Raw genomic sequence first — 25679 nt, 5'->3', positions numbered from 1 at the left:
CGCCTGCAGTCACACGCTATGAACTAAGACCTCCTTTCATAACAAAACAAACTGCCTGCACAACAGATAAGGGTGTTTTCAAACATTTTCTCAAATAAATGAAGCACAGTCACACTGGAAAACTGAACTTCAAACTAGCTGAAAGGATGTTCTGATGTTCCTGTTTGTGTGTTTCTGGGGGACTTTGGTTATGTTGGTTCTTCAGTGTGACACAAAGTTCTCCTTTTAGTAAAATTTTCTTTCCCACTTGGAGAGAAAATTCATCAACTAAATGTAAAATGAACAAAGGGGGAAGAAACCCTCCCACATGCTCCCCCCTGCTGCTGAATGGGGGCTGATCAGCTCTTTCTTTAGGGGCATAAAGTTGATGTCCTTTAACTCAGCAAATGCACCTAGAAATTTGTTCTAAAGAAACAATCAGAGGATGGGGCTATGGCTCAAAGCCCTGAGTCTGATTACCACCGCTACCTGCTCCCACTTTCCCCAGCACCTCAAGGGTTAGCCCTGGAGATCTCAAGACACACAACTAAAATAAGTACTTTTTTTTTGGTTCTTGGGTCACATGCAGCAATGCTCAGGGGTCACTCCTGGTAGTATTGGAAATTGAACAGGGTCAGCAGTGTACAAGGCAAGTGACTTAACTGTTGTACTATCTCTCCAGCCCCAGTAAACTATATATAATTGAATTTTACATGGGGGATGGTGGATGACAATTTGTCATTCCCTTAGTGTGTAAGCAGCCAAGGATAAGAAGCAAAAAGATATTCAGGACTTTCCTTTTGCTTATTGGGCCACACCTGGTGCTCAGGGCTTACTCTTGGCTCTTTGCTCAGGGATCATTTCTGGCAGGGCTCTGGAGATTATATAGAATGCCCTATATCAAACCCCAGTCAGCCACGTGCGAGACAAACTCCCTACTGTTGCAATAGAGTTTCACAAAGTATCAGCTTCTCTAACCCTAGTCTCTAAGTCCCACCTACAACACCCCTTTTTGCAAACTTAGTTCTATAGGTCGATTCTCAGGATCTGCCACTATTGACCATTTTTTAATCCCTTACTATATTCCTTTATTCTCCACAAATGAGAATTATCGTTCAATTTCTTGGACCAAATTCACTCAGCATGATGTCATCTAGTTTTGTTCACCAAGCAGCCAATTATAAGGTTTCATCTTGCAGCAGAGTGATGTTCCATTGTGTACATATACCTTTATCTAATTTCTTTATCCAGTCATCTGATCTTCGACTTTTGGATTGCTTCCAGAGTGCAAAAAAATTTTTCGAATTAACACTATTGGGTCTTGGAGGTAGATGCCACTAAGTTGAATCTCTGGGTCATAAGGAAGCTCAGTTCTTAGTTTCTTTGAGAAGTCTACATTATGCTTTCTATAGATGCTGAACCAGATGACATTCCACCAGCAGTGGATAAGGGTCTGTTTTCCCTGCATCCCCATGAACACTGGTTATTGTTGTTCTTTTTGATGAGTGCCAGTCTCTGGTTTGAGGTGATATTTCTTTTTTAATTTTATTTGTTATTGAATCACCATGTGGAAAGTTACAAAGCTTTCAGGCTTAAGTCTCAGTTATACAGAGGTAGAACACCCATCTCTTCACCAGTGCACATATTCCACCACCAAGAACCCCAGTATACCTCCCGTCCCACCCCACCCAGCCTGTGTAGCTGATAATTTTCACTTTACTTTCTCTTTACTTTGATTACATTCAATATTTCCACAAAAAACTCACTATTATTGTTTGGAGTTTCCCCCCCAAAAGTCAGACCTGCTGAAAAAGAAGCATTTGATAATATGTTTTTCATTGCTGAGAATGAGGAGATACAAGGTCGCACGGGCGCTGCCGTGTGGTTTTGGATTTCTGTATTTTAGTATTTTAGTAACTAAGTCCAGGGAAATTTCTGCCAGAAATTGCATCATTGCAATCTCGTACCTCTCTTTAGTGGTCCTTATAAAATGGCGGTCGCCATGCCTTCCCCCCCAGAAAGGAAAAACCGAGAGAGAAAAACTTTTCCCCTCCTGGGGTGGCATGGGGCCATTGCTTAGTTCACAGTCCAGAGACATTTCTGCAAGAAGCTGCTGGTACCAAAAGTAGTTTAGCTGGTCTCCGGGATTATGGTCATGCAGCAACGGGCACACGTGCGGCCACTTGGGTCACATGTTGGCGGAAAGCTGCCTGAAGTGATATTTCATTACGTTTCAATTTCTATTTTCCTGATTACTAGTGATCTAGTTCATTTTTTATATACCTTTAGGCCATGATCTGTCTCTCGGGTCCCTGCAACTATTTTTTTAAAGAGCTTAATTGGTCCAACTAGCTGAAGATGACTTTTCTTCTTTTATAGCAATCCCACTAGAATGCCAGGGACACAGCTCAGTGGCAGAGCATCTGCCACCTGAGTGCCTGGACTTCAATACCCAGAGTGCACTACACCCCCTCTATCCCCCACAAAAAGAAATCTTACTAAATTACTTCATAGTATAACAATATTTGTACAATAAACACAAAAGCTAAACGAAATAAGGTTTGGATTTAAGTGGCAGAAAGTCCTTTCCATAATCACCCTCCACGCGATCCCCCAGGAACCCCAGCTGTGGCTCTGCAGCAGAGTCTGCCTCATACACACGAGGACTTGGCTCCATCCTGGCACTGCCAAACAAACCAACCAACTAAACCAAACCCTCTTGCACACGCCACAGACCAACCCAAACACACAGACTTGTCTCTTGGCCACACATGTAATAACGAATCACTGCGAGCAGGCTGCTGAACCTCTCCTGGAGTCATTCTCAGTGCTCAAATGACTGGAGTGGTGGGCACACGTCTACTTGTGTGTGTCAGGGTCAGGTGGCACTGAAGGTCAACACTGAGGGCCCATTCTCACAGAAACCTGCGACTGTGCTTGACTCTGACATTCGTGCTCATTAAAATTAAATTTAAAACCTTTTTCCTTCTGATTTTTAAAATAATTAATTTTGGGTTTGGGGGCTGCACCTGACAGCGCTCAGGCAAACTTGCAGTGCCAGGAATTGACCCAGAGTCTACATGTGCAAGGCAAGTACCTTAACTCCTACACTATGTCTCTGACTCTTCCAATTTTGACTGCAGCACCATGACTGACGGTACTGTTAAGGATCATACACCGTCTCATCTCCACATCCTCAGAGTGTCGGGCACCCTCCAGTCTCCTTATGCACTCCGTTCTCTAAGCTGACCTCCAGGCTCTGTAGCCTTTGGCCATTTGTCCTTTCCTTAGTGCATATCCTCATACCCCACCTATGCCTGTCCCTCCCTTCCTCTCTTCATCCAGCACTATACTTTCCACATCCACCCACCTGGCAGCAAGCTGCACGAGTCCATCACTTCTGAGTGTCCCGTGTGTACATAGATTTCTTTCTCTCCGTCGTGCTTTTTCTTTTGTGGGGGGTGGTATTGAGGGGTGGGGGGAAGCTTGGGCCAACCTAGTGGTGCTCAGGAGCTATCCCTGGCTCTGTGCTCAAGAATGATCCTGGAAGGAATTTGGGGGACTCCTTATGTCAGGGGCTGGAAATAGAACCAGACATGCAGCAGAAATGGCTAGAGGCGACTTAATTCCTACCCTATCTCCAGCTCCAGTGTTGATTCTCTTAAGTAAAAAATAAAATTCACATATGAGCATTGCAACCAGATGTGTGATCCCTGCTGAGCACCACAAGCAAATGTGTAAGTGCATATGTCCTAACAAAGGGGAACTCAGAATAAAAGTGAAAATCTTGGAACCAGAGAGGTGGTTGGGAGGGTCAGAGCAGAAGCATTGTATGGAAGCCCAGTGAGCACCACTGGTTTTGCTCCCACCTTCCAACATGTAGAAGAGCTAGACTTAAAAGGAAAAAATATCTTCCTTCCCACATCACAGTGACTTTTCTTTAAATATCCCATTCTTAATGCCCTAGGCCACTGTCTGGCCAATAACCCAGGAGAAATGGTGACTTCAGAACACCATTGAGCAAAAGAAACGGGAACTCAGGCCACAGAGAGCCTGTGAATGATATTTGCTGTGCCATATTTGGGCTTCACATCTGTCTCTCTGTCTTAAGAACAAGCCTGAGCTCCAGAGAGGCATTGAGGGCACACAGATAGGTGTAATAAGACAAAAGCCAAAACGTAGGTGGGATGCACATGCTGAATTTGTAGGGCAATGAATGCTCTTAGCTTAGGGATGCCTTAAAGACCTTTTGACTTTATGGTTATTGAATTTTACCACACTTAGGAGCAATTAGGAGAAGCATCGGCTCTATCCCATAACAAAGTCTCTCGTCCTGTGTTTGGAACTACAAAATGAATATTTGAGGCTGTCAGCAGGGAGACGGGAAGCACAGTGTCTGCATGGCAGGGCAAACTAAGCAACACAGTTTTGTGGGTTTGGTTTTGGGACCACCCCAGCAATGCTCAGGACTTCCTCTTGACTCTGCACTCAGGGCTCACTCCTGGCAGTGCACAAGGGAGCATACAGGATGTTAGAGATGGAACCCAGGTTGGCCGTGTGCAAGTTTAAGTTCCCTCCCCACTGTACTATGCACAGTCACACCTAAGAGGGGAGAAACCTTTTGTTGGTTTGTTTGTCACACACAGATCTACTGCTATACCTAAACAAGCATCAGAGCTCGGAGAGATAAAGCCTGCAGGCACCCACAGTCCATTTACTAAGGAGTTTGAACACCTAAAACGAATTGTTAGAGGTTTTGGTGGAGGCTGGTACCCTGGTGTGAAAGTGTTCAACTCTGAGAATTAGCAATGCAGACATCACACCCGTTCACATAACATTCAGCACATACTTATTTTGGGGAGAGTGGTATACCTAGTGGTGCTCAGGGCTTATTCCGTGTTCTGTGTTAACAGGTCACTCCTGATGGATGTCAGAATTGAACCCAGGTTGTCTGAGTGCAAGGTGATACTCCCTCTCTTTCTCTTTCTCTTTCTTTCTCTTTCCCCCACTATACTATCTGGCCCTCAGCATATACTTATTGAAAACCTTCAATTAGAACTGTAAGTTACTTTTTTTCCCTTTTTGCTTTACAAAAGCAAAAAAAAGTCCTAACAGGACTCTGGGAGGATTCCAAATTAGGATACAGCAATTGCCTTGGGTGTATCAGAACTTGGGTAAACTGATTTTTTAAAAAAGGAAGTAGCTCTCAGTTTTGGGAATCCCACTGGTGTTGCTTAGGGGACTGTGCAGTGAAGAGGACTGAGCCTGGGCCGCCTGTATGCAGAGCACATTCTCTCAGTCTTGGAGTGATGCTCCCTCCGATCCTTTGACAGCTTTGGACCAGCGGCCAGAGATGAACTCAGCTGCCTGTGGCAAGTCAGTAACCAGTTCCCTTCAGCATCTTCCTTTCTTCTTCCTCCTAACTTCTGCTTCATTTTCATGAGAAATAATTTTAGAGGGAACAGTGATATGGAGAAGAGTAGGCAGTCAGGAGATCTAAAAGGACAAAGGAGGAATGCAAGCGCAATCTGCTTTCCACTCTGGGTGTTGCTTACTCGTGGCATTTACAGATTCATTGAGCTTTATGCTTAGATGCTACATCCTCTGTGTGCATCTGTTAGTTCAGTTTAAAACATTTATTTTGCCTTTGAATGCATGCACTTTCTTTTTCTTTTTCTAGTTTTTTGCTATTTTTTTTTTTTTGGTGAATCACCGTGAGGTACAGTTACAGACTTACAAACTTTCATGCTTGCATTTCAGTCATCATCATCATATCATCATCATCATCATATCATCATATCATCATCATCATCATCATCATCATTTCGTTGATCGTCGAATTTCTCGAGCGGTCTAAGTAACGTCTCCATTCGTCCTAGCCCTTTGATTTTAGAAGCCTCTCTTTACTTGTCCTTCCCAATGATGCCGCATTGGAGACTCTTTCAGGATCAGGGGAATGAGACCCAGCATTGTTACTGGTTTTGGCATAAGAATACACCATGGGGAATTTTCGAGGCTCTCCCATGTGGGCAGGAAACTCTTGATAGCTTGTTAGGTTCTTTCAGAGGGAGAAGTAGGCTATAAGATGTCTTGAGGCCTAAGTCTCTAGATATTGGCCCTTGGTGGGATTACATGTCGCCAGGTGCAGTCCCTAAGTGTGACCGCCTAGCTACTGGAAAATGGGAATCTGGGCAGAAGAGGCCCAGTCCTGATCCGAGCAGGCTTGGAGGTCTCAGCCCCAGGTCCCACACACCTGGGTTCCTCTGCCGGTGCCTTCATGCGTAAGGCTCGCCCGAACATGTGGAGAGGGGCCTTGAGCATGGTTGTGGCTAGGCCGGAGGTCTCCGCGGGAGCTCTGCTCAGGGTGAGGAGGGAAGCTGGAGCCCATCCCCTCCGAGGGGCCCCAGGGAAGACAGCCAGGCGCACGGGCAAGAGACTCTCTGCATTTCAGTCATACAGTGTTCAAGTGCCCATCCCTCCACCAGTGCCTATTTTCCACCACCAATGGTCCCAGCAGCTCTCCCCCACCTCCGCCCTGACCTCCCCCACTCCACCCTGCCTCTGTGGCAGGGCGTTCCCTTTTGCTCTCTCTCTCCTTTTGGGTATTGTGGTTTGCAGTAGAAGTATTAAGTGGCCATCATGTTCGGTCTATAGTCTACTTTCAGCCCGCATCTCCCATCCTGAAGGGCCCTCCTAGCACCCTTTACTTGGTGGTCCCTTCTCTATCTGAGCTGACTTTTCCCCCAACATGCAAGGCTGGCTTCTAAGCTGTGGAGTAATCCTCCTGGTACTTATCTCTACTGTTCTGGGTTGTTCGTCTCCCATACTGTTACTTTATATTCCACAAATGAGTGCAATCTTTCTATGTCTATCCCTCTCTTTCTGACTCATTTCACTTATCATATACTTTACATGTTGATCCACCTATATGCAAATTTTATGACTTCATCTTTTCTAACAGCCTGCGTAGTATTCCATTGTGTAGATGTACCAAAGTTTTTTTAACCAGTCATCTGTTCTCGGGCACTTGGGTTTTTTCCAGATTCTGGCTATTGTAAACAGTGCTGCAATGAACATATAAGTGCAGATGTCATTTATACTATACTTTTTTGCATCTCTGGGATATATTCCCAGAAGTGGTATGGCTGGGTCAAATAGGAGCTCAATTTCTAATTTTTTGAGAAACGTTCATACTGTTTTCCAAAAGGGCTGAACCAGTGGGCATTCCCACCAGCAGTGAAGGAGTGTTCCTTTCTCCCCACATCCACACCAACACCAGTTGCTTTTGTTCTTTCGGATGTGGGCCAGTCTCTGTGGTGTGAGATGGTATCTCATTGTTGTTTTGATTTGCATCTCCCTGATGAGTAGTGATGAGGAGCATTTTTTCATGTGTCTTTTGGCCATTCGGATCTCTTCTTTGAGAAAGTTTCTGTTCATTTCATCACCCCATTTTCTGATGGGGTTGGAAGTTTTCTTTTTGTAGAGTTCAACCAGTGCCTTGTAGATCCTTGATGTCAACCCATTATCCGATGGGTATTGGGTGAATATCCTTTCCCATTCTGTAGATTGTCTTTGTATTCTGGTCATTGTATCTTTTGAGGTGCAGAAGATTCTCAGTTTAAGGTAATCTCATTTGTTTATATCTGTTTCCACTTGCCTTGCCAATGGTGTATCACCTTTAAAGATACTTTTAGCTTCAATGTTGGGGAGCATTTTGCTAACCTTGTCTTCAATATACCTGATGAATTCTGGTCTGATGTTGAGGTCTTTAATCCATTTTCATCTGACTTTTGTGCATGGTTTTAGGTAGAGGCTTGAGCCCATTTTTTTTCATGTAGCTGTCCAGTTTTTGCCAGCACCATTTGTTGAAGAGTCTTTTCTTGCTCCACTTCATATTTCTTGCTCCCTTATCAAAGATTATATGATCATATATTTGAGGGTGTGTGTCAGGATATTCTACCCTGTTCTATTGGTCTGCGGCTCTGCCTTTGTTCCAGTACAATGCTGTTTTAATTATGACCACTTTGTAGTAGAGTTTGAGGATGGGGAAGGTGATGCCTTCCATCTTCTTTTTCCCAAGAATTGCTTTAGCTATTTTTGGGGACTTATAGTTCCATGTGAATTTCAGGAGTGTTTGCTCCATTTATTTGAAGAATGTCATGGGTATCCTTGTAGGGACCACATTGAATTTGTACAATTCTTTGAGGAGTATTGCCAATTTGATGATGTTAATTCTCCCAATCCATGAGCAGGGGATATATCTCCATTTCCTTGTGTCTTCTTTTATTTCTTTTTTTTTCTTTTGGGTCACACCTGGCGATGCACAGGGGTCACTCTTGGCTAATGCACTCAGGAATTACCCCTGGCGCTGCTCAGGGGATCATACGGGATGCTGGGATTCGAACCTGGGTCGGCCACGTGCAAGGCAACCGCCCTACCCGCTGTGCTATCACTCCAGCCCCTTCTTTTATTTCTTGAAGTAGCATTTTGTAGTTTTCTTTGTACAGGTCCTTAACCTCCTTAGTTAGGCTGATTCCGAGGTACTTGATTTTCTGAGGCATAATTGTGAAGGGGATTGCTTTTTTCATTTCACTTTCTTCTCTCTGATTATTTGCGTATAGGAAAGCCATGGACTTTTGGGTATTGATTTTATAGCCTGAAACTTTACTGTACAAGTCTATTGTTTCTAGGAGTTTCTTGCTAGAGGTTTTAGGGTTCTCTAAATATTGTATAATATCATCTGCAAATAGTGAGAGCTTGATTTCTTCCTTTCCTACCTTAATATCCTTAATATCGTTTTCTTGCCTAATTGCTATTGCAGTTACTTCCAGTACTATATTGAACAGAAATGGTGAGAGTGGGCATCCTTGTCTCGTCCCTGATCTTAGAGGGAAGGCTCTTTGTTTTTCCCCAATGAGGATGATACTTGCCATAGGCTTGTGGTAAATGGCTTTGACTATATTGTGAAAGTCCCTTCTATACCCATTTTGGCAAGAATTTTCATCATAAACAGGTGCTGGATCTTGTCAAATGCTTTCTCTACATGTATTGATATGATTATATGATTTTAACCTTTTCTTTAGTTGATATGATGGATTATGTTGATTGATTTCCGAATATTAAACCATCCTTGCATCCGCAAGATGAATCCCACTTGGTTGTGGTGTACGATCTTTTTGATGAGTTGTTGGATTCTATTTGCTAATGTTTTGTTGAGGATCTTTGCATCCGTGTTCATCAGGGATATTGGCTTGTATTTTTCTTTTTTGGTTGTGTCTTTGTTTGCTTTTGGTATTAGGGAGATATGTGCCTCATAAATTGTTTGGGAGAGTTTTTGCAATTTTCTGGAGAAGCTTGAGAAGAACTGGCAATAGGTCCTCTTTAAATATTTGGAAGAATTCACTAGTGAATCTATCTGGACCTGGGCTTTTGTTTTTCAGAAGGCTTTTGATTACAGTTTCAGTTTCTTTGATATTAATAGGTCTATTAGGTATTCCAGATCTTCTTGGTTCATCTTTGGGAGATTATAGGAATTCAGGAATTTATCCATTTCTTTTAGGTTCTCTTGTTTCGTGGCATACAGACTTTCAAAGTAGTATCTGATGATCTTTTGAATATTTTTGGTTTCTGTTGTGATGCCCTCCTTTTTATTTCTGATTCGTTTTATTAGGGTTCTCTCTCTCTTTGTGAGCCTTGCTAGTGGTTTATCAATCCTGTTTATTGTGTCAAAGAAACAGCTCTTTGTTTCATTGATTTTTCAGATTGTTTTTTGGGTTGCCATGTTGTTAATTTCTTTTTTTTTCTTTTTTATTTATTTATTTATTTTTTATTGAATCACTGTGAGAACCATTACAAAGCTTTCAGGTTTAGGTCTCAGTCATATAATAATCAAACACCCATCCCTTCACCAGTGCACATGTTCCACAACAAGAACCCCAGTATACCCCTCCTCACATCCCCGATCCTGCCTGTGTGGCAGTGATTTTCACTTTACTCTCTCTTTACTTTGATTACAATCAATTTTTTACAGAAAACCCACTATTATTCTTTGGAGCTTCCTCCCAACAATCAGACCTGCCGAAAAGGCATCATTAGGTCATTTGTTTTCTATTGCTGATAATGAAGAGCATATGATGTTGCATGGCTGCGACAGCAGCCACGTGGTTTTGGAATTCTGGTATTTTAGTAATTAAGTCCAGAGCTATTTCTGCCAGCAGCCGCTGCAGTCTGAGATTGGTTTGTGTGCCTCTGGGATCATGGCCATTCAGGAGCAGAGGAGCCATTCATGGGCGGCCACTTGGGGTCTCATTTGGGCGGGGATCAGGGCCGGTTCTGCTGCCCCCCATGGCGAGATTTCCCATGTGCCCCATCACTGCAAGCTCCTACCTCTCTGTCCAATTGGCTCTGAAAGGTGGAGGTCGCCATGCTGCCGCAAAGGGGAAAAGGCCAAGGTACAAAAACCCTTCCCTTCCTGGGGTGGCACAGGGCCATAGCTTAGTTCACAGTCCAGGAACATTTCTGCCAGCAGCCACTTCTTTCAGAGATTGTTTTGTGTGCCTCTGGGATCTTGACTGTTCAGGGATGGAGGAGCTGTTCCTGAGCATTTTTTTAATATGTGGCTGTGCGGTTTGGAGAAATAGTCCTGGTCCCCACATACTGGAGCCATGTTTGTAGAAGCTCATGGTCGCTGGGATTCCATGTGGAAAAGGTGAGGAGACTGCACCATCTGGGTGCTCCATCTGGTGCACCCCGATGTTATTGGCTCAGTCTGGGGTCCAAAGCATTCTCCAGCATTGGGGTGCTTGCCGGCCAAGATTCTTTACACATGTCGTTAATTTCTGCTCTAAGTTCTGTTATTTCTTTCCTTCTCTTTGGCTTTGGCTCCTTTTGTTGTTCTTTTTCTAATATCTTGAGCTATGAAGTCAACTTATCTATGTAGTCCCTTTCTTCCTTCCTGAGGAATGTTGCAGAGCTATAAATTTTCCCCTTCATACGGCTTTCGCTGCATCCCATAGGTTCTGATAACTCGCGCCTTTATTCTCATTTGTTTCCAGGTATCTTTAGATTTCTTCCTTAATTTCCTTCCTGACCCATTCGTTGTTCAACATGGACTTGTTTAATTTCCAGGTGTTTGATTTGGTTCTCTATATCTGAGCGTGATTAACTTCTATCTTCAGTGCATCGTGGTCTGAAAAAATAGTTGATACAATTTCTATCTTCCTGATTCTATTGAGGTATGTTTTGTGACCCAGCATGTGGTCTATTTTGGAAACTGCTCCGTGTGCACTGGAAAAAAATGTGTATTCTTCCTTTTTGGGATTCAGAGCCTTGTATAGATCTATTAGCCCTCTCTCTTCTATCTCTTCCTTCAAAGCCAATATTTCCTTGCTGAGTTTTAATCTTGTTGATCTACCTAGAGGTGATAGGGCAGTGTTGAAGTATCCAACTACTATTGTGTTGGTAGAAATGTCCTTGTTAAAATCTGTTAGCAGTTGTTTTAAGTATTTATCTGGTCCCTCACTAGTGCGTACACGTTTAGGAGTGTGATTTCTTCCTGCTGTACATATTCCTTGATTAGTGAAAAATGGCCTTAGCTCTCCCTTCTAATCTTTTTTCAACCTGAAATCTATGTTGTCAGATACTAGTATGGCCACCCCAGCTTTTTTGAGGGAGCTGTTTGCTTGCATGATTGTTTTCCATCCTTTGACTTTGAGTCTGTGTTTGCTCTGTCTGCTCAGATGTGTTTCTTGTAGGCAGCAAAATATTGGGTTTAGTTTCTGAATCCATTTTGCCACTCTGTGTCTCTTAATTGGTGCATTTAGACCACTGATATTGAAACGTATTATTGTTATGGGGTTTTGTACCATCTTTCTGTAGGGGTTTGTTGTGCTTGTAGGGTTTTTCCTTGTCTTACAGTAGCCTCTTTTGTCCTTCTTTTAAGTTTGCTTTTGAGTCTATGAAGTTCCTGAGTTGTTGTTTATCCAAGAAATAATGTATCGTTCCTTTGAGTTAGAGTGAGAGTTTAGCCGGGTAAAATATTCTTGGTGGTACCTTCATTTCATTGAGTTTTTTCACTATATTCCACCATTGTCTTCGGGCTTGGAGGGTTTCCTCTGATAGGTCTACTGTGAATCTAAGGGTTACTCCTTTGTATGTGATTCCCTTCTTTGACCTTGCTGCTTGCAGTATTGTGTCTCTATGCATGGCATCCATCATTCTGACTATGACAAGTCTTGGAGTCTTTTTGCTAGGGTCTCTTTTAGCTGGCACTCTTCAGGCTTCTTGGATCTGAATGCCTGCATTCTCCAGCTCTGGGAACTTTTCAGCAATGATATTTGTAACTGTGGCTTTTTCATTGCTTCCCTGTCCTTCTGGTACTCCAATGATTCTAATGTGTTTGTTGTTGCCTGTAAGCTTCCTGCAGCTCATCTCCAAGCTTGCTGATTCGGTCTTCTGCTATAGCCATTCTACTATTGAGGGCACCCACTGAGTTTTTAATTTCATCTACAGAATCCTTTATTCATGACACTTCTTTTTGTAGCTTTTTAATTTCAGCTCTCAATTCTTCCTATATTTTCTTTGCTGTCCATGCCATTGTTTCTTTCTTATCTTCCTTGAATTTACTGGATGTCTGTTGAAAAGTTTCTTTGAGTTTATTGAGCATCTTTAACATTTCATCTCTGAATTCTTTATCGGAGAGATCATATTTGTGAGTAATGCTTGTTGAGGCGTCTGGACCCTTTTCATCATCTCCTCGTGGTGGGGATTTCCCTGTTTCTTCATGTTTTTGTAGTAGTATGGTGGTGGAACCTTTCAGTTCAGTATCAGTATTTCCCTCTTGTTGCAAGAAAGGATTCTGGATGAGCTCAGTCAATGGTGGTCACCTTTTCCCCTTACAGAGTTTCACCTTCCTTTCAGGTGCTCCTCAGCAGCTTAGGTGAGGTCTCTAGTGAAGCTTTGGAGGATGTGTTCTTTTATATTGGATTTGTAGAGATTCTTGTGACATCAGTATTATGATGCAATTGGAGTACGCTACTGGACTATTGGCCTAGCGTGTTTGAGATGGCCAGGATATTCTCCATAGAATTAGGTGATGGAAATGAAGATGTGGTTCCAGAGTGTCAGGAAAGGGGAAAATAACGGCTCCCGCCCACAAAGAGGCCACGCCCCCTCATGTGGAGGCCACGCCCCCTACTGCAATGTGGTTAGGGTGCTAGGTGTGTGGGGGGCACAAGCCTGGGAAAGGGAGAAAACCGGGAGTAGTGATGGAGGTTGGCACGGGGGTGGATGGGACAGCGCTCAGGTCTGAGGCGGTGCCTCTTTTTTGGCTTTTTGTGTCACACCTGGCGATGGACAGGGGTTACTCCTGGCACTGCACTCAGGAATTACTCTTGGCGGTGCTCAGGAATATGGGATGCTGGCTGACTATTTGCAAGGTAAAGGCCATACCCACTGTGCTATCACTCCAACCCTGAAAGCATGCACATTCGATTCTAATTTATAAGACACCCATCACACACTTCATCATTGGAACCATTTTATGTGTGCAGTCAGTGACAATAAGTATGTTCAACTAGCACCACACCTTGCACCTGAACATTTTCATCATGCAAACTGGAAACTTTTGTCCTGAGGTGACCCCAGTCCCCTCTCCAGGTCCCTGCAACCAACATTTCACTTCCTCTGGGGATGAGACTTCTGATGGAATCGTGTAGATTTTCATTTATTCTTGTTTTCCTTTTCTTTTTCATTTTTCAGATGAGAACACTCAGTTATAAAGTAAAAAAAAAGGTTAAACATCTTTCTTGAAGTCACATGGCTGGAAAGGAGAACCTCTCTGTGACCAGGAGACACAACCCCCCACAACACAGAAGAACCCCCGGCTACATGCATACAGTCCGCACTCATACACACACACTCATACGCACACATACACCACACACGTGCACACTTGTGCAGCACATACACATGCAAGCACATACACATGCGAGAACACACATTCTCGCACACAGTGCACACACACCTGTACAGCACACACGCTCGTGCAAGCAGGGTTTACAGTCCCCCCTACAGGATTGTCACACCCGCTAGCACTCTGGGTCCCGTGCACTGCACGGGGCTGTGGCTTCCGGGCTGCAAGGCCCGGCTCTCCCTGGCTGGTCCGGGGTCCGCGCCTGCAGCAGTAGAGCGCGCGTGCCGCTCAGGCCCCGCAGGCCCCGCAGACACCCACAGCGCGCCCGGCGGTGCCCTCCCCCCGCGCCAACGCCAGCCGAGACCATCCACGGGCCTCGCTCCGGACAAGCCCGTGTGTGAGAGGCTGGGACGGACTTCGCAGTGGCCTTTGAGCAGACCAGTCTCCACCGCTGGCCGTTCTGCGGCCTGGGAAGCACGCTGACAAGTGGGAGAGGAGGCAAGAGCTTCGCACCTTCATTGAGGGACAAAGCAGGGGTCCGCGGGGAGCACAGCTAACAGCCAAGAGTCGAAGACACAGAGCTCCTCCCCTCCCCCCTCCCTCTCCCCTCTAGCAGTGGCGGCTTGTTCCCGAAGACTCAAGGGACACGCGGGACAGGCAGCGGGCCGCTGCCATGAGCACTTCGCCAGGAGAGGCCACAGCTCGCGGGGTGCCCCTTCCTGCCGGAGGGGACAGCACTGCGAGGGCAGCACTTGCTTCAGGCTGCGCAGGAGTTTCTCCTTCTTGAATCTAAAGTGACTGGAAACCCTAAGGAACCTCTGGGAGGGTCCCATCAAGGAAAGACAAATAACCAACTAGGGGATAAATGATTTAAATGTATGGCCCCATTTGCCACTGACAAAATGCAGATTTTCGATGACATTGTAGTCTAGGTAAGATACTACATTATCTTGTGTTACATTTTTGTTATAACACAAAAATACAATTTTAGTAGGAATTATGTAAATATTACACCCCAAGTTATCATTTACACATTGCTAAATATCTTCAAATATTGTACTTAAAGTTTACTTTTAGAATTATTTAAATTCTGACTATGGGGGCTGGAGCAATAGCACAGCGGGTAGGGCGTTTGCCTTGCACGCGGCTGACCCGGGTTTGATTCCCAGCATCCCATATGGTCCCCCAAGCACCACCAGGAGTTTTTATTGAGTGCATGAGCCAGAAGTAACCACTGTGCATTGCCAGGTGTGACCCAAAAAACAAAACAAAAAAATTCTGACTATGAAAAATCTTATTATGGCATTCCATGGTGCAAAGAAGCAGGAAACCTTTTGGTTATCTAGAAAACTTTTTATGAGGAGTAAGTCTACCTTTCACAGTGCAAGATAAGATTAGGAGGAGAGACACAATTCCTCTTTCATGTCTGTTGGCTGATGGGACCTCCCATTTTGGCAGGAAATGAAAGATATGAATAAAAAACACCTTTTGTCACCTGGTAGAATCATTCTCTGACAAGTTAGTTTGGTGGCAATCAATAACTTAAAATGTCACAAACAGCCAAGATCTCCAAGACTCGGATTGGGACTGGGCCTCTTCCACCCAGATCCCCCATTTTCCAGTAGCTAGGCTGCTATAACCAGAGACTGCCCCCGGCGCCATGTAATCCCATCAACGGCCAACATCCAGAGACTATAAAACCAAGCTCCCCGAAGAGTGATGCAGTTTCTTGCCCTTGACATCTAATAGCCTAGTTCTCCTTTTTAGAGAACCGGACAAGCTACCGAGAGTCTATTGCCCACTTCAAGAGCCTGGCAAGATCCCTGTGGCATATTCACATCCAAAATACAGTAACAGATATATACATACCTCTCAGAGAGCCCAGCAAGCTACCAAAAGTATCCTGCTCACACGGCAGAGCCTGGCAAGCTACCTGTGGGAGTATTCAACATGCCAAAAACAGTAACAATAGGTCTCATTCCCCTGACCCTGTAAAAGTCTCTAATCATTGGGAAAGACGATTAAGGAGAGGCTGCAAAAATCTCAGGGCTGAGTATAATAGTGACATTACTGGTGCCCCCTCGAGTAAATCGATGAACAACAGGATGACAGTGATACAGTGATACAGTCACAAACAACAAAAGAAAATTTTCAGAAGAAAGGAATCACTGGAAAAGAACTTTACTAAGACTTAAAAAAAAATGTGTTACACCACAGAAATGCCTCCAGACCCTGGGCCAGTCTGTCTCATTGGGAGCAACCCAGACGTGGGCAGGTGAGTCCTCGCACCTACTTCAATAGAGGCCTGGCAGCTGAAAACCTCCAGAACTCAATCACTGCCTTGCTCACAGCCAATCTCCACAGGTTCGGATAAGCCTTATCCATGAGTGAAGCTGCTGGAAAACTCAGGTATGTGGGTTTTGTGATGGATATCTCCAGGCTTGCAAGAGGGAATGGGCGACCTCCCCTCATTTCCCCGTGCTTGTGCTTCCCGGGGCCTGGCCGTCATGCCCAGGAACTGCCTCTGCGCCATAATAGCTCATTAATGGCCAAGATCCAGAGACTCACAAATAAACCTTGGAAGAGGGAGAGAGCAACATGCCACAGAGATACCTCCAGACCCCAAAGTCACCATCCAGTCAAAAATGTAATTCTAGGGGCTGGAGTGATAACACAGTGGGTAGGACATTTGCCTTGCATGCGGTCAACCTGGGTTTGATTCCCAGCATCCCATATGGTTCCCTGAGAACCTCCAGGAGTGGTTCCTGAGTGCAGAGCCAGGAGTAACCCCTGTGCATCACTGGGTATGACCCAAAAAGCAAAAAAACAGAACAAAAAAATGTAATTATAGCTGCATCACCCTATTTAAAATTTTAGAATTCCTGGAGCACACAGCTGCATTTGTGGTTGTGCAACATCTCATACTTTACACTACTGATATACCCAGAGTAGTACGCCACATTTGATGGGGTGTAAAGTAGAAGTCAACCAATCTCTATTCAATTATATATATATATATATATATATATATATATATATATATGTAGAGAGAGAGAGTGATGGTGCATCAGGTAGGGCATTCGCCTTGCATGCAGCTGACCTGGGTTCATTTCTCCGTCCCTCTCAGAGATCCCAGCAAGCTACTGAGAGTATGTCGCCTCCATGGCAGAGCCTGGCAAGCTACCTGTGGCGTATTCTATATGCCAAAAACAGTCACAACAAGTCTCACAATGGAGACGTTACTGGTTCCTGCTGGAGCAAATCGATGAGCAATGGGATGGCAGTGATAGCAGTGATACAATGATGTTCATATATATATTAGTTATATATGTGCATATATATTAACTATATATATGAACATATATTAACATATATACATATATATGTATACATTACATATGTATACATATATTACATATATACATATATATGTATATACATTATATGTGTATACATATATATTACATATATACATATACATACATATATACAAGACTCAACCTTTAACAACTTGTTAGTAATCTCATATATAAGGACTTAATCTCCAGGGTAAGATACAACAGTTTTCACACACTTTCCTCGAAGGAAACTTTTTTGGATAATTTTTTGGAGATTATTCATAATAAGTAATACAAAATAAATTATTTAGGTCCACTTTGGGGGCAGACTTTGGGTGTTGGGGTGGAAAAATTTGAAATATGATGGGGAAGGTGTAATGGTGGTGGGATTGGTGTTTGAATATTGAATGTATTAAATTACTGTGAACAACTTTATAAAAATAAATTTTTTTAAAAAAGTGTTAATTAATGAAAAAAAAATAGAGTCCAAACTGAAGAGAGAAGCAAAACTTCACCAGGTTGTTTCAAGGACATTTGATCTCATCTATCTTACTCTGTGAGCTCTTGCATACATGATCCAGAGAGGCTGAAAAGACAGTGGAGAGGGTGGAGCAAACTTGCCTTGCATAGCTTGTTTGATGGGCACCCCATAGGATTCCCCAAGCCCTGATACCTGAGCACTGATGGGTGGGCTTCCAATAACCTAAAACAACACAACAATGACAACAAAACATTGTTTTAAAAGGGAGAAGTCTGATTCTAATGCACATGTTTTATAATTTAAGGGTGGGGTGGAGGGGATGTAGTGAGCTTGATTTTGATGAATGACTGACACAGGTTGTGCTGTACATCTAAAATATATGTGCTGGGTATATAAATTTGCTGGGCATCTAAAAACAGGAATGAGAGGGAGGAATCATTTTGCTTAAGGCAGATATTACAGAACAGTGCATGCCAATGTAGTAGGGACAGCATTTGTGCTGTAAAGTAATTTGGGTGGTTTAGAGGAATTTGTTATATCAAGAGAAAAATGGTTCAGGGAGATTTCAAATCATGGAGGCACTAGCAGGAACTTGTGTGGCGCCCTCTGCGATGGAGGCTTTCATACAGCCGTGTGCTGGAGAAGAGGCTAGTCCTCAGGTCTCCAGCTTCTAGACAGCAGCATACAGAAGACATGCGATTCTTTTGTTAATTTTTTGTGTTTGTTTTGTGGCTACACCTGGTGATACTCAGAGCATACTCCAGCTCTTCACTCAGGAATCACTCCTGATGATGCTCAGGATTGACCTCAGGTCAAACACGTGCAAGGCAGGTGCTTATCTACTGTACTATCTCTAATGTCCATCCAATTTTATTTTATTTATTTCTTTTTCTTCTCTTTTTCTTTTGGTTTTGGGTTACAGCCAGCTGTGCTCAGGTTTATTACCTGGCTTTGCACTCAGGGATCACTTCTGGTGGTCTTGGGGGACCATATAGAGTGCTAGGGATCAAACCCAAGTTGGCCACATGCAAGGAAAGCACCGTACCTGCTAATGCTATGGTATTTCTTTTTTGGTTTTCTGTGTAGGGAAACCTGGTGATGCTCATGGCTCACTCCTGACTCTGCACTCAATAATCACTCCTGGAGGTGCTTGGGGGAGCATACAGGATGCTAGGGATTGAACCTGGGTTGGCCTAGTGCAAGGCAAATGCCCTATCCATGCTAACTATTGTTCTGGCCTCTAGTCTTGTCATTTCTAACATACTCTGAAATAGAGACACTAACCTGAAAAAAAAAACATCAGCATAGTTTCGTTGCCAGTGAGTAACTGAAGTTTCTTCTGCTATGCACTCACGGGCCAACTGGCTGAGGGTCAATTCCATGATATTATGATTTTCAGGAACAGCGAATAAAATTCAAATTTAAGATTTAGAAACTATATATAGTCCTCATTTTCATCTTTGGGTAAAAAAGTTTGTTAACTTTTATTATGGAACTGAATCCACATATCTCATTTTATGTTTATATATCTACTGCCTAGTAACTTTCAGTACAGTGGTGGGTGAGGAGGTGCTCAGGGTCTATTCCTGACTCTGGTTTGAAGTGTCCCCTGGAAGTACTTGGGGGACCGTAGGTGGTCCTGGGGATTTGAACTGGGGTCTGTGGGATACAAGGAAAGCTCCTCAACCTTTGTGCTAGCTTTTGGTCTCTGATTACACAAAGTTTCTCAAAGTTAAATTTCTCCTCAAACTGAGCACTGAGTCCTACAGTCCAAAGGCCAATAAGACACTCTAGGAAGTGTGATTTCATTTTCCCCAATGTACCAGGTGTGGCACAGATACAGCTTATTCCAGCCTGGAGATAAGTGAGAAAACAGTCGCTCTGACAGTTTCTTGTCTCTGTGATCTCCCTTCTCTATGGTCCATAGAGTACTGGATGAGGAAATGCACTATTATGCACTATTATGCCTCAACCACTCTTGATCCCAGTGTTTAGAAAGAAGGTCAAGAGAAGGAAAGAAATCAAGGCGGAGGGAAGAAGAGAATGGGAAGTAATGGGTGAACAGACATCAGGGCTTCAGTTATACTAGTGTTATGGGTGAGCTGTTATATCCAAAACATAGACTCAACAACACTAGAAACATGAGATCTAAGTTGCAGCCACTGTAATGCACTTGTCAAATTGACAGGTAGGGATGGGGCAGCGGTTGGGGTAGGAAGGGAATATGGGGAGAGTAGGAAGAGAAGTTGACACTGGTAGTGGAATTGGTATTAAAATAGTATATGCCTAAAATGCAACTATCAATAAGTTTGTAAATCACAGTTCTTTAATTTTAAAAAATTAAACAAAAAAGGAAAAATATGTTGCCTGTCTCTGTGGTTCCTGAGAAAGGCTGTAGGGGCAAGGGCGGCTTGGCAGCTGTCTCTCGTGTGCGTGTCTGAGAATGAGGACTCAGCCAGTCTTTTCACCATACTTTAGCACATAAACACAAAGAATGTTGAGTGTGGGTCCAAATCACCAGGAACATTTTATTTTAATTTATTTTTATTTTTATTTTTTGGGGGTCACACCCAGCATTGCACAGGGGTTACTCCTGGCTCAGGAATTACTCCTGGCGGTGCTCGGGGGACCATATGGGATGCTGGGAATCAAACCTGGGTCGGCCGCATGCAAGGCAAACGCCCTACCTGCTGAGCTATCACTCCAGCCCTGAAATCACCAGGAACTTTGAGCAATTATTACACAAAGCAATGAATCAAACTGGACAGGTCTAAGATCTAAGGGCATTCTGTAGTCTAAGGCATTCAATGGGAGTTGGGAAACATAGCCAGTCCCAAAGGCAGCGCCAAAACTGACCCAGTGGCCTCCACAGGACAGTCCCCGATGCCAGCCATACTTGCGCTCATGAAGAGCCTTCCACAGGGCAGGGACGTGTGCATGACAGACCACGGGCTCACATGCACTCAGGGAGCAAAACTCAGGTGCTTATTTACACCACAGAAAGCAAACAAGGGGCCATAGGAATGGTTAGGGAACGTGTCAAGCTTTATTTTCAACTATCAAAAACTGTAGGTCAGGGATTCATTGGATGAACATTTTGCCTAGCCACATTTAATCTCCCATTAAACACACACACACACACACACATTTTCAAACATTTGCTTTGCACCTACATTCCCCATTTTAATTTTAGCTGCACATTCTTGTAGTGATTCACTAACACATGGACTCACAGAATTTCTTTTAAGTTCAAATATTTACTGGCACGTAATTGTGGCATAACCTCTCTGTTAATATTCCTTCCCACAGACTATTTTTCTTGTATTTTCCCTGAAAGAAAGCAACAGGGATCTGTGTATCATTCAGATCAAGCACAAAATACCTTTTAAAAAAAAACCCTCGGCTTTACCTGCTCCACTTTCCTTTTGATTCTGCAGCTTTACAAGGCGTTTGGTGCCACAGTCTCCCACCTGCCTTTTCCCAGCATAGAGAGGGCTCCTGCAGGCTCAGAGCTGATAGCTGTCACTGGCCGTGACACTGCTGACAGTTGGGCCTTCACAGGCACAGAAACTCGAATGACATTGTATGGACCTGCCCAAAATCTTTTTTTTTTTTTTGGTGCAGTTTGGCAAATATTCCAAATGAAATTCAACTGGCAGTTGAAGAAGCAATCAGAGATAGATCTGAGTGTGTCGGCTGTGCCCCAGCTCTTTGCAAAGCCGGAGAGATGGGTGGCCTCAGAACCCTGTGCCTGGTCTCCAGGAGAGACAGGCCCCGTGGACGGCGCCTAACAGCCGTTCCGGCACCTCTACAGCTCCTTGTCCGCCTCTGCCCCCATGTCCAGGCTCTCCCTGCCTGCTGATCTGAGGTGCCCCTGGGTTTGAGGTGTTCACAAAAGGTTCTTACAATACTCGGCAGAGCCTCTAGATGGCCAAGTCGCTGTTCCTGGCCCGCCCACTGCTGCCCTTGCTGACCCTGTCCGGGTCAGGAAGGGGCGACCCATGCATCTGCAGCGCGCCCACAGCCCGCGGCGGCCCTGAGACCTGCGACTGCAGCACCAGCACGGGGACCTGCTCTTCAGCCCCCACCTCCCAGGACCTGGGGGGCACCTCCCGGTACTGGTTGGTCACGCCCTGCTTGAGCTTCTTCCAGCCCAGGTGGTAGATCTCCAGCACGTTGAGCAGCAGCGACACGCAGGCCACGGCGAGCATGAAGATGATGAAGATGGTCTTCTCGGTGGGTCGGGAGATGAAGCAGTCCACGGTGTTGGGGCAGGGCCAACGGTCGCAGTGGAACAGCGGCTGCAGCTGGAAGCCATAGAGGCAGTACTGGCCTGCGATGAAGCCCACCTCCAGCAGCGTCCGGAAGAGGACGTTGAGCACGTAGGTGCGCAGCAGGGCGCCCGCCAGGCTTGTGCTGCGCCGCCCCGGGGGGCCGCGGGCCTGGGGCGGTGCCTCCTCGCGCTGCCCGCGCCTGACGCCCACACGGGCCAGGTGCAGCACGTGGCCCAGGTACACGAGGGTGGGCGTGGACACGAAGATGATCTGCAGCACCCAGAAGCGCACGTGCGAGATGGGGAAGGCCTGGTCGTAGCAGACGTTCTCGCAGCCCGGCTGCTGCGTGTTGCACGTGAAGTCCGACTGCTCATCGCCCCACACCGCCTCGACTGCGGCGCCCAGCACCAGGATGCGGAAGACGAACAGCACCGTCAGCCACACCTTGCCCACCACCGTTGAGTGCTCCTGCGCGTTCTCCAGCAGCCGGCCCAGCAAGCTCCAGTCCCCCATCGCTCACCTGCAAGGGAACAGGCGCCGTCGAGCCTGTGGCGCCACAGAGCTCGGGTCCCACCCGAGGGCTCACTGGCACCCAGTCCCTCTCCAGAGGTGGGGCGGGGGAGGCAGCAGGGGAACGGCCCAGCACCTGCTTCCTTCCCGCGGGACTCCGAGCCAGGAGACGTCCAGCACGATGGAGCCCTCCCCACCACCGGTGTTGAATTCTTACACCCAGAGGAGAGACCAGTGCCCTTCCCCGGTTCTGCCCCTTTCCCGATGACTGTCCCCAGAGGACGCTGGCCTGTGCCGACAACTGGGGCCAGTCCTAGCCCCCGAGTTCCCAGCTGCCTGCTACTGGGCCATCAGTGCATAACTGCCACCACACCTTCACAACACCCACCTCCTCCACTGCATCCTTTTTCATATTGTAATTACACAAATATATTTAGCAGCAAACATATATATGTATGTTACATACATGAATAAATGACAGAAATATACAATCACTGCAGGTGGCCCTGAACATCATGAAGGAATGTGAGGAAAATTTCAAGGCACCACAGGACACCCCAGGGCTGCCAAACCACCCCAGCCATGAGCTCCATACTTACAAGAGAGCAAACTCCTGCTGGTTCAAGGGCGGTGTTCTGCTGCTCGGAGACCTACGGGGCATTCCGAAATAGGAAACTGTAAATAAAGAATTTAGGAGGTGAATGCCATGCTGGAATCCATTAGAAGTGACTTTGTACATTTTCCACGTGCACAGGAAAAAAGATCACTGAACATGAACTGGGGTGTTTCTGAGAAGGATTATTTTTGTCTTCTTTTCAGATTCACCTGCATTACCCAGAAAAAAACTCACATGCTGCAGTGAAAAACTAGTGACCACATCTTTTATTTTTGAAGTCCTACCCACAGTTGTCAGAAGTGATTTAGAACTTAAATTGCATAACATTCAGGGATGGAGCGATAGTACAGCAGTAGGGCACTTGCCTTGCACATGGCTATCCCAGGTTTGATCGCTGGCATTCCATATGGTCCTCCAAGCCTGCCAGAAATAATTCTTGAGTGCAGAGCCAGGAGTTAGCCCTGAGCACAGCTAGTGTGGCCTAAATTCCTCCCCTACCCTCCAAACCTAACAAAAACAAAATAAATTTCATAACTTCTCCTGCCCTGGCTCTACCCACTCCCAACTCCCCACCCCACCCCCAAGTTCCTCAGGCAGGGTTGCATATGATTCTGCCTCCACTGAGCCTGACATGCTGCTATAGTGCATGGTGTGAACATAGCTTTATCTTGAAAAATTGCAGAGATGAACAAATGAAAACAATTAGTTGCGGGCCAGAATATTGACAGGAAGTTAGCATCTGGGTCAAGGTCAGAGAAAAAACAGGAGTTAGCTGTGCTCAGGGCTAACTCCTGGCTTTGTACTTGACCACAGCCAAGTCACACCTCTTGGTCTTCAGCAGCCAGCCTTAGTAGAGATGGAAATACCAGCATGGATGTGGAGCCCATGCAGTGAGGTGAAACTTTGCAGGTGATACAGCATGAAACAAAGGTGTGAAAATGGAAGCTTAGACCCATGGTACTGAGATGAGAAAGCAGATGACACAGATATTTGTTATCTCCAGGAGTTGGTATTTGGTTGCTTTTTGTTTCTAGCTCCACAAACACTTAATGTTGATACTATCACAGAACAAACAAGCTCTTTTTGCTGTTGTTTTTGGTTTTTTGCTATACCCAGTGGTGCTCAGGACTTACTGCTGCGTCTGCTCTCAGGGATCAGTCCTGGTGGAGCTCAGGGAACTGTATGTAGTGTTGGGGATCCAATCCAAGTCAGCCACCTGTAATGTGGCTATCTGCTGTACTATTACTCCAGCCCCACAATCAAGGTCTTGTGTTCCAGAGATTAAGGGGCTGCTTTTAGGGTTTCCTGACAGTTGTACCATTTCCCCATGGATTTGCAGGATATGTTGTTTTTCCTTCAAACCAATTGACTTACATATAACTTAACAATGATGACTTGATCTTGAGATCAACTCTGAGCTACAGATTTTGCTGGTATAGAAGGAATAAAATCATGGCATATATTTTGAAATCCATTTGTGGTGAGGAGAAAACTCAGGAAAATATAAACTATAAAATACGTACATGCAGAGGGTTTTCATAGAAAAATAATATCAATATTGCACTGTGAAGCCATGGAAGGTGAGTGAATAAGAGCGGAACCTGAGCTGGATCATGGACCCCAATTTTGGACAGGTCAGAGGGAGTCAGGAAAGCATTTCAAGACCAGAGTAAAGTTCCCAAGGGGATAGGAATGTATGCCATGTGAAGGGCCTCTGTTGGAAAGTAGAGAATTTAAAAGTTGCTTGTATGATTTGGGTATCCTTCTTTAACACCTGGCATTCCCTTGTCCAGTTTATTTTATATACCACATATAAGTGAGTTCATCCTGTGTTTGTCCTTCTTCTTACTTCACTCAACATGATATCCCCCAGCTCCATCCAAGTTGCAGTGAATTGCATGCTTTCATCCTTCCTTGCTGCTGCATAGTATTCCATTGCATATATAGACCACAACAACACTATCTACGCATCTGTGGTTGGATATCCAGATTGATTCCATATCTTGGCTATTGTGCTAAGTGCTTCAATGAATAATGATGGGCAACAGTTTTTTGAATTAATTTTTTGTTTGTCAAGGTGACAGGCTGGTGGGGGGAGGGAACCTGGACACAATGGTACAGGAAAGTTGATATTGGGTGAATTAATTTTTTGTTTGTCAAGGTGACAGGCTGGTGTGCAGGAGGGAACCTGGACACAATGGTACAGGAAAGTTGATATTGGGTGTGATTGGTGCTGGAACACTGTATGCCTGAAAGTCAACTATGAATAACTTTGCAAATCACGGTGGCTTAATAAAAAAAAAACAAACTTGGGAGCTGGAGCCATAGTACAATGGGTAAGGCTTTTGCCATGCACACACCTAACCTGGGTTTAGTCCCCAGCTCCACATATGGTCCCCTTAACCTGCCAGGAATGATCCCTGAAGACAGAGCCAGGAGTAAACTCTGAGCACTGCCAGATGTGGCCTAAAAGCAAAATTAGTTAAAAGAATTTTAAAGCAGCTCATATTGGAGTATCAGGGGAAAACTCCAAGGACTGGAGTGTGTCTTGCAGGTGTGAGACCCCAGG

At 45.0% G+C, this 25679-nt stretch overlaps 1 protein-coding gene across 1 annotated transcript in view; it reads right to left on the bottom strand.

Moving 5' to 3' along the window:
- Window positions 1-25679, bottom strand: part of GJA3 (gap junction protein alpha 3) — a 43236-nt gene that overhangs the window by 4602 nt on the left and 12955 nt on the right. The window contains exons 2-3 of the mRNA XM_055120100.1: window positions 23094-23169; window positions 21120-22504 (exon numbers count right to left, since the gene is read on the bottom strand). Coding sequence (XP_054976075.1) covers window positions 21634-22497 — 864 coding nt within the window. The 5' untranslated portion in view covers window positions 22498-22504; window positions 23094-23169 and the 3' untranslated portion in view covers window positions 21120-21633. The remainder of the gene's footprint in view (window positions 1-21119; window positions 22505-23093; window positions 23170-25679) is intronic.

Source organism: Sorex araneus, chromosome 1 (assembly GCF_027595985.1).
Source record: "Sorex araneus isolate mSorAra2 chromosome 1, mSorAra2.pri, whole genome shotgun sequence".
NCBI lineage: Eukaryota > Metazoa > Chordata > Mammalia > Eulipotyphla > Soricidae > Sorex > Sorex araneus.
This window is presented reverse-complemented; position numbering and strand designations above follow the sequence as displayed.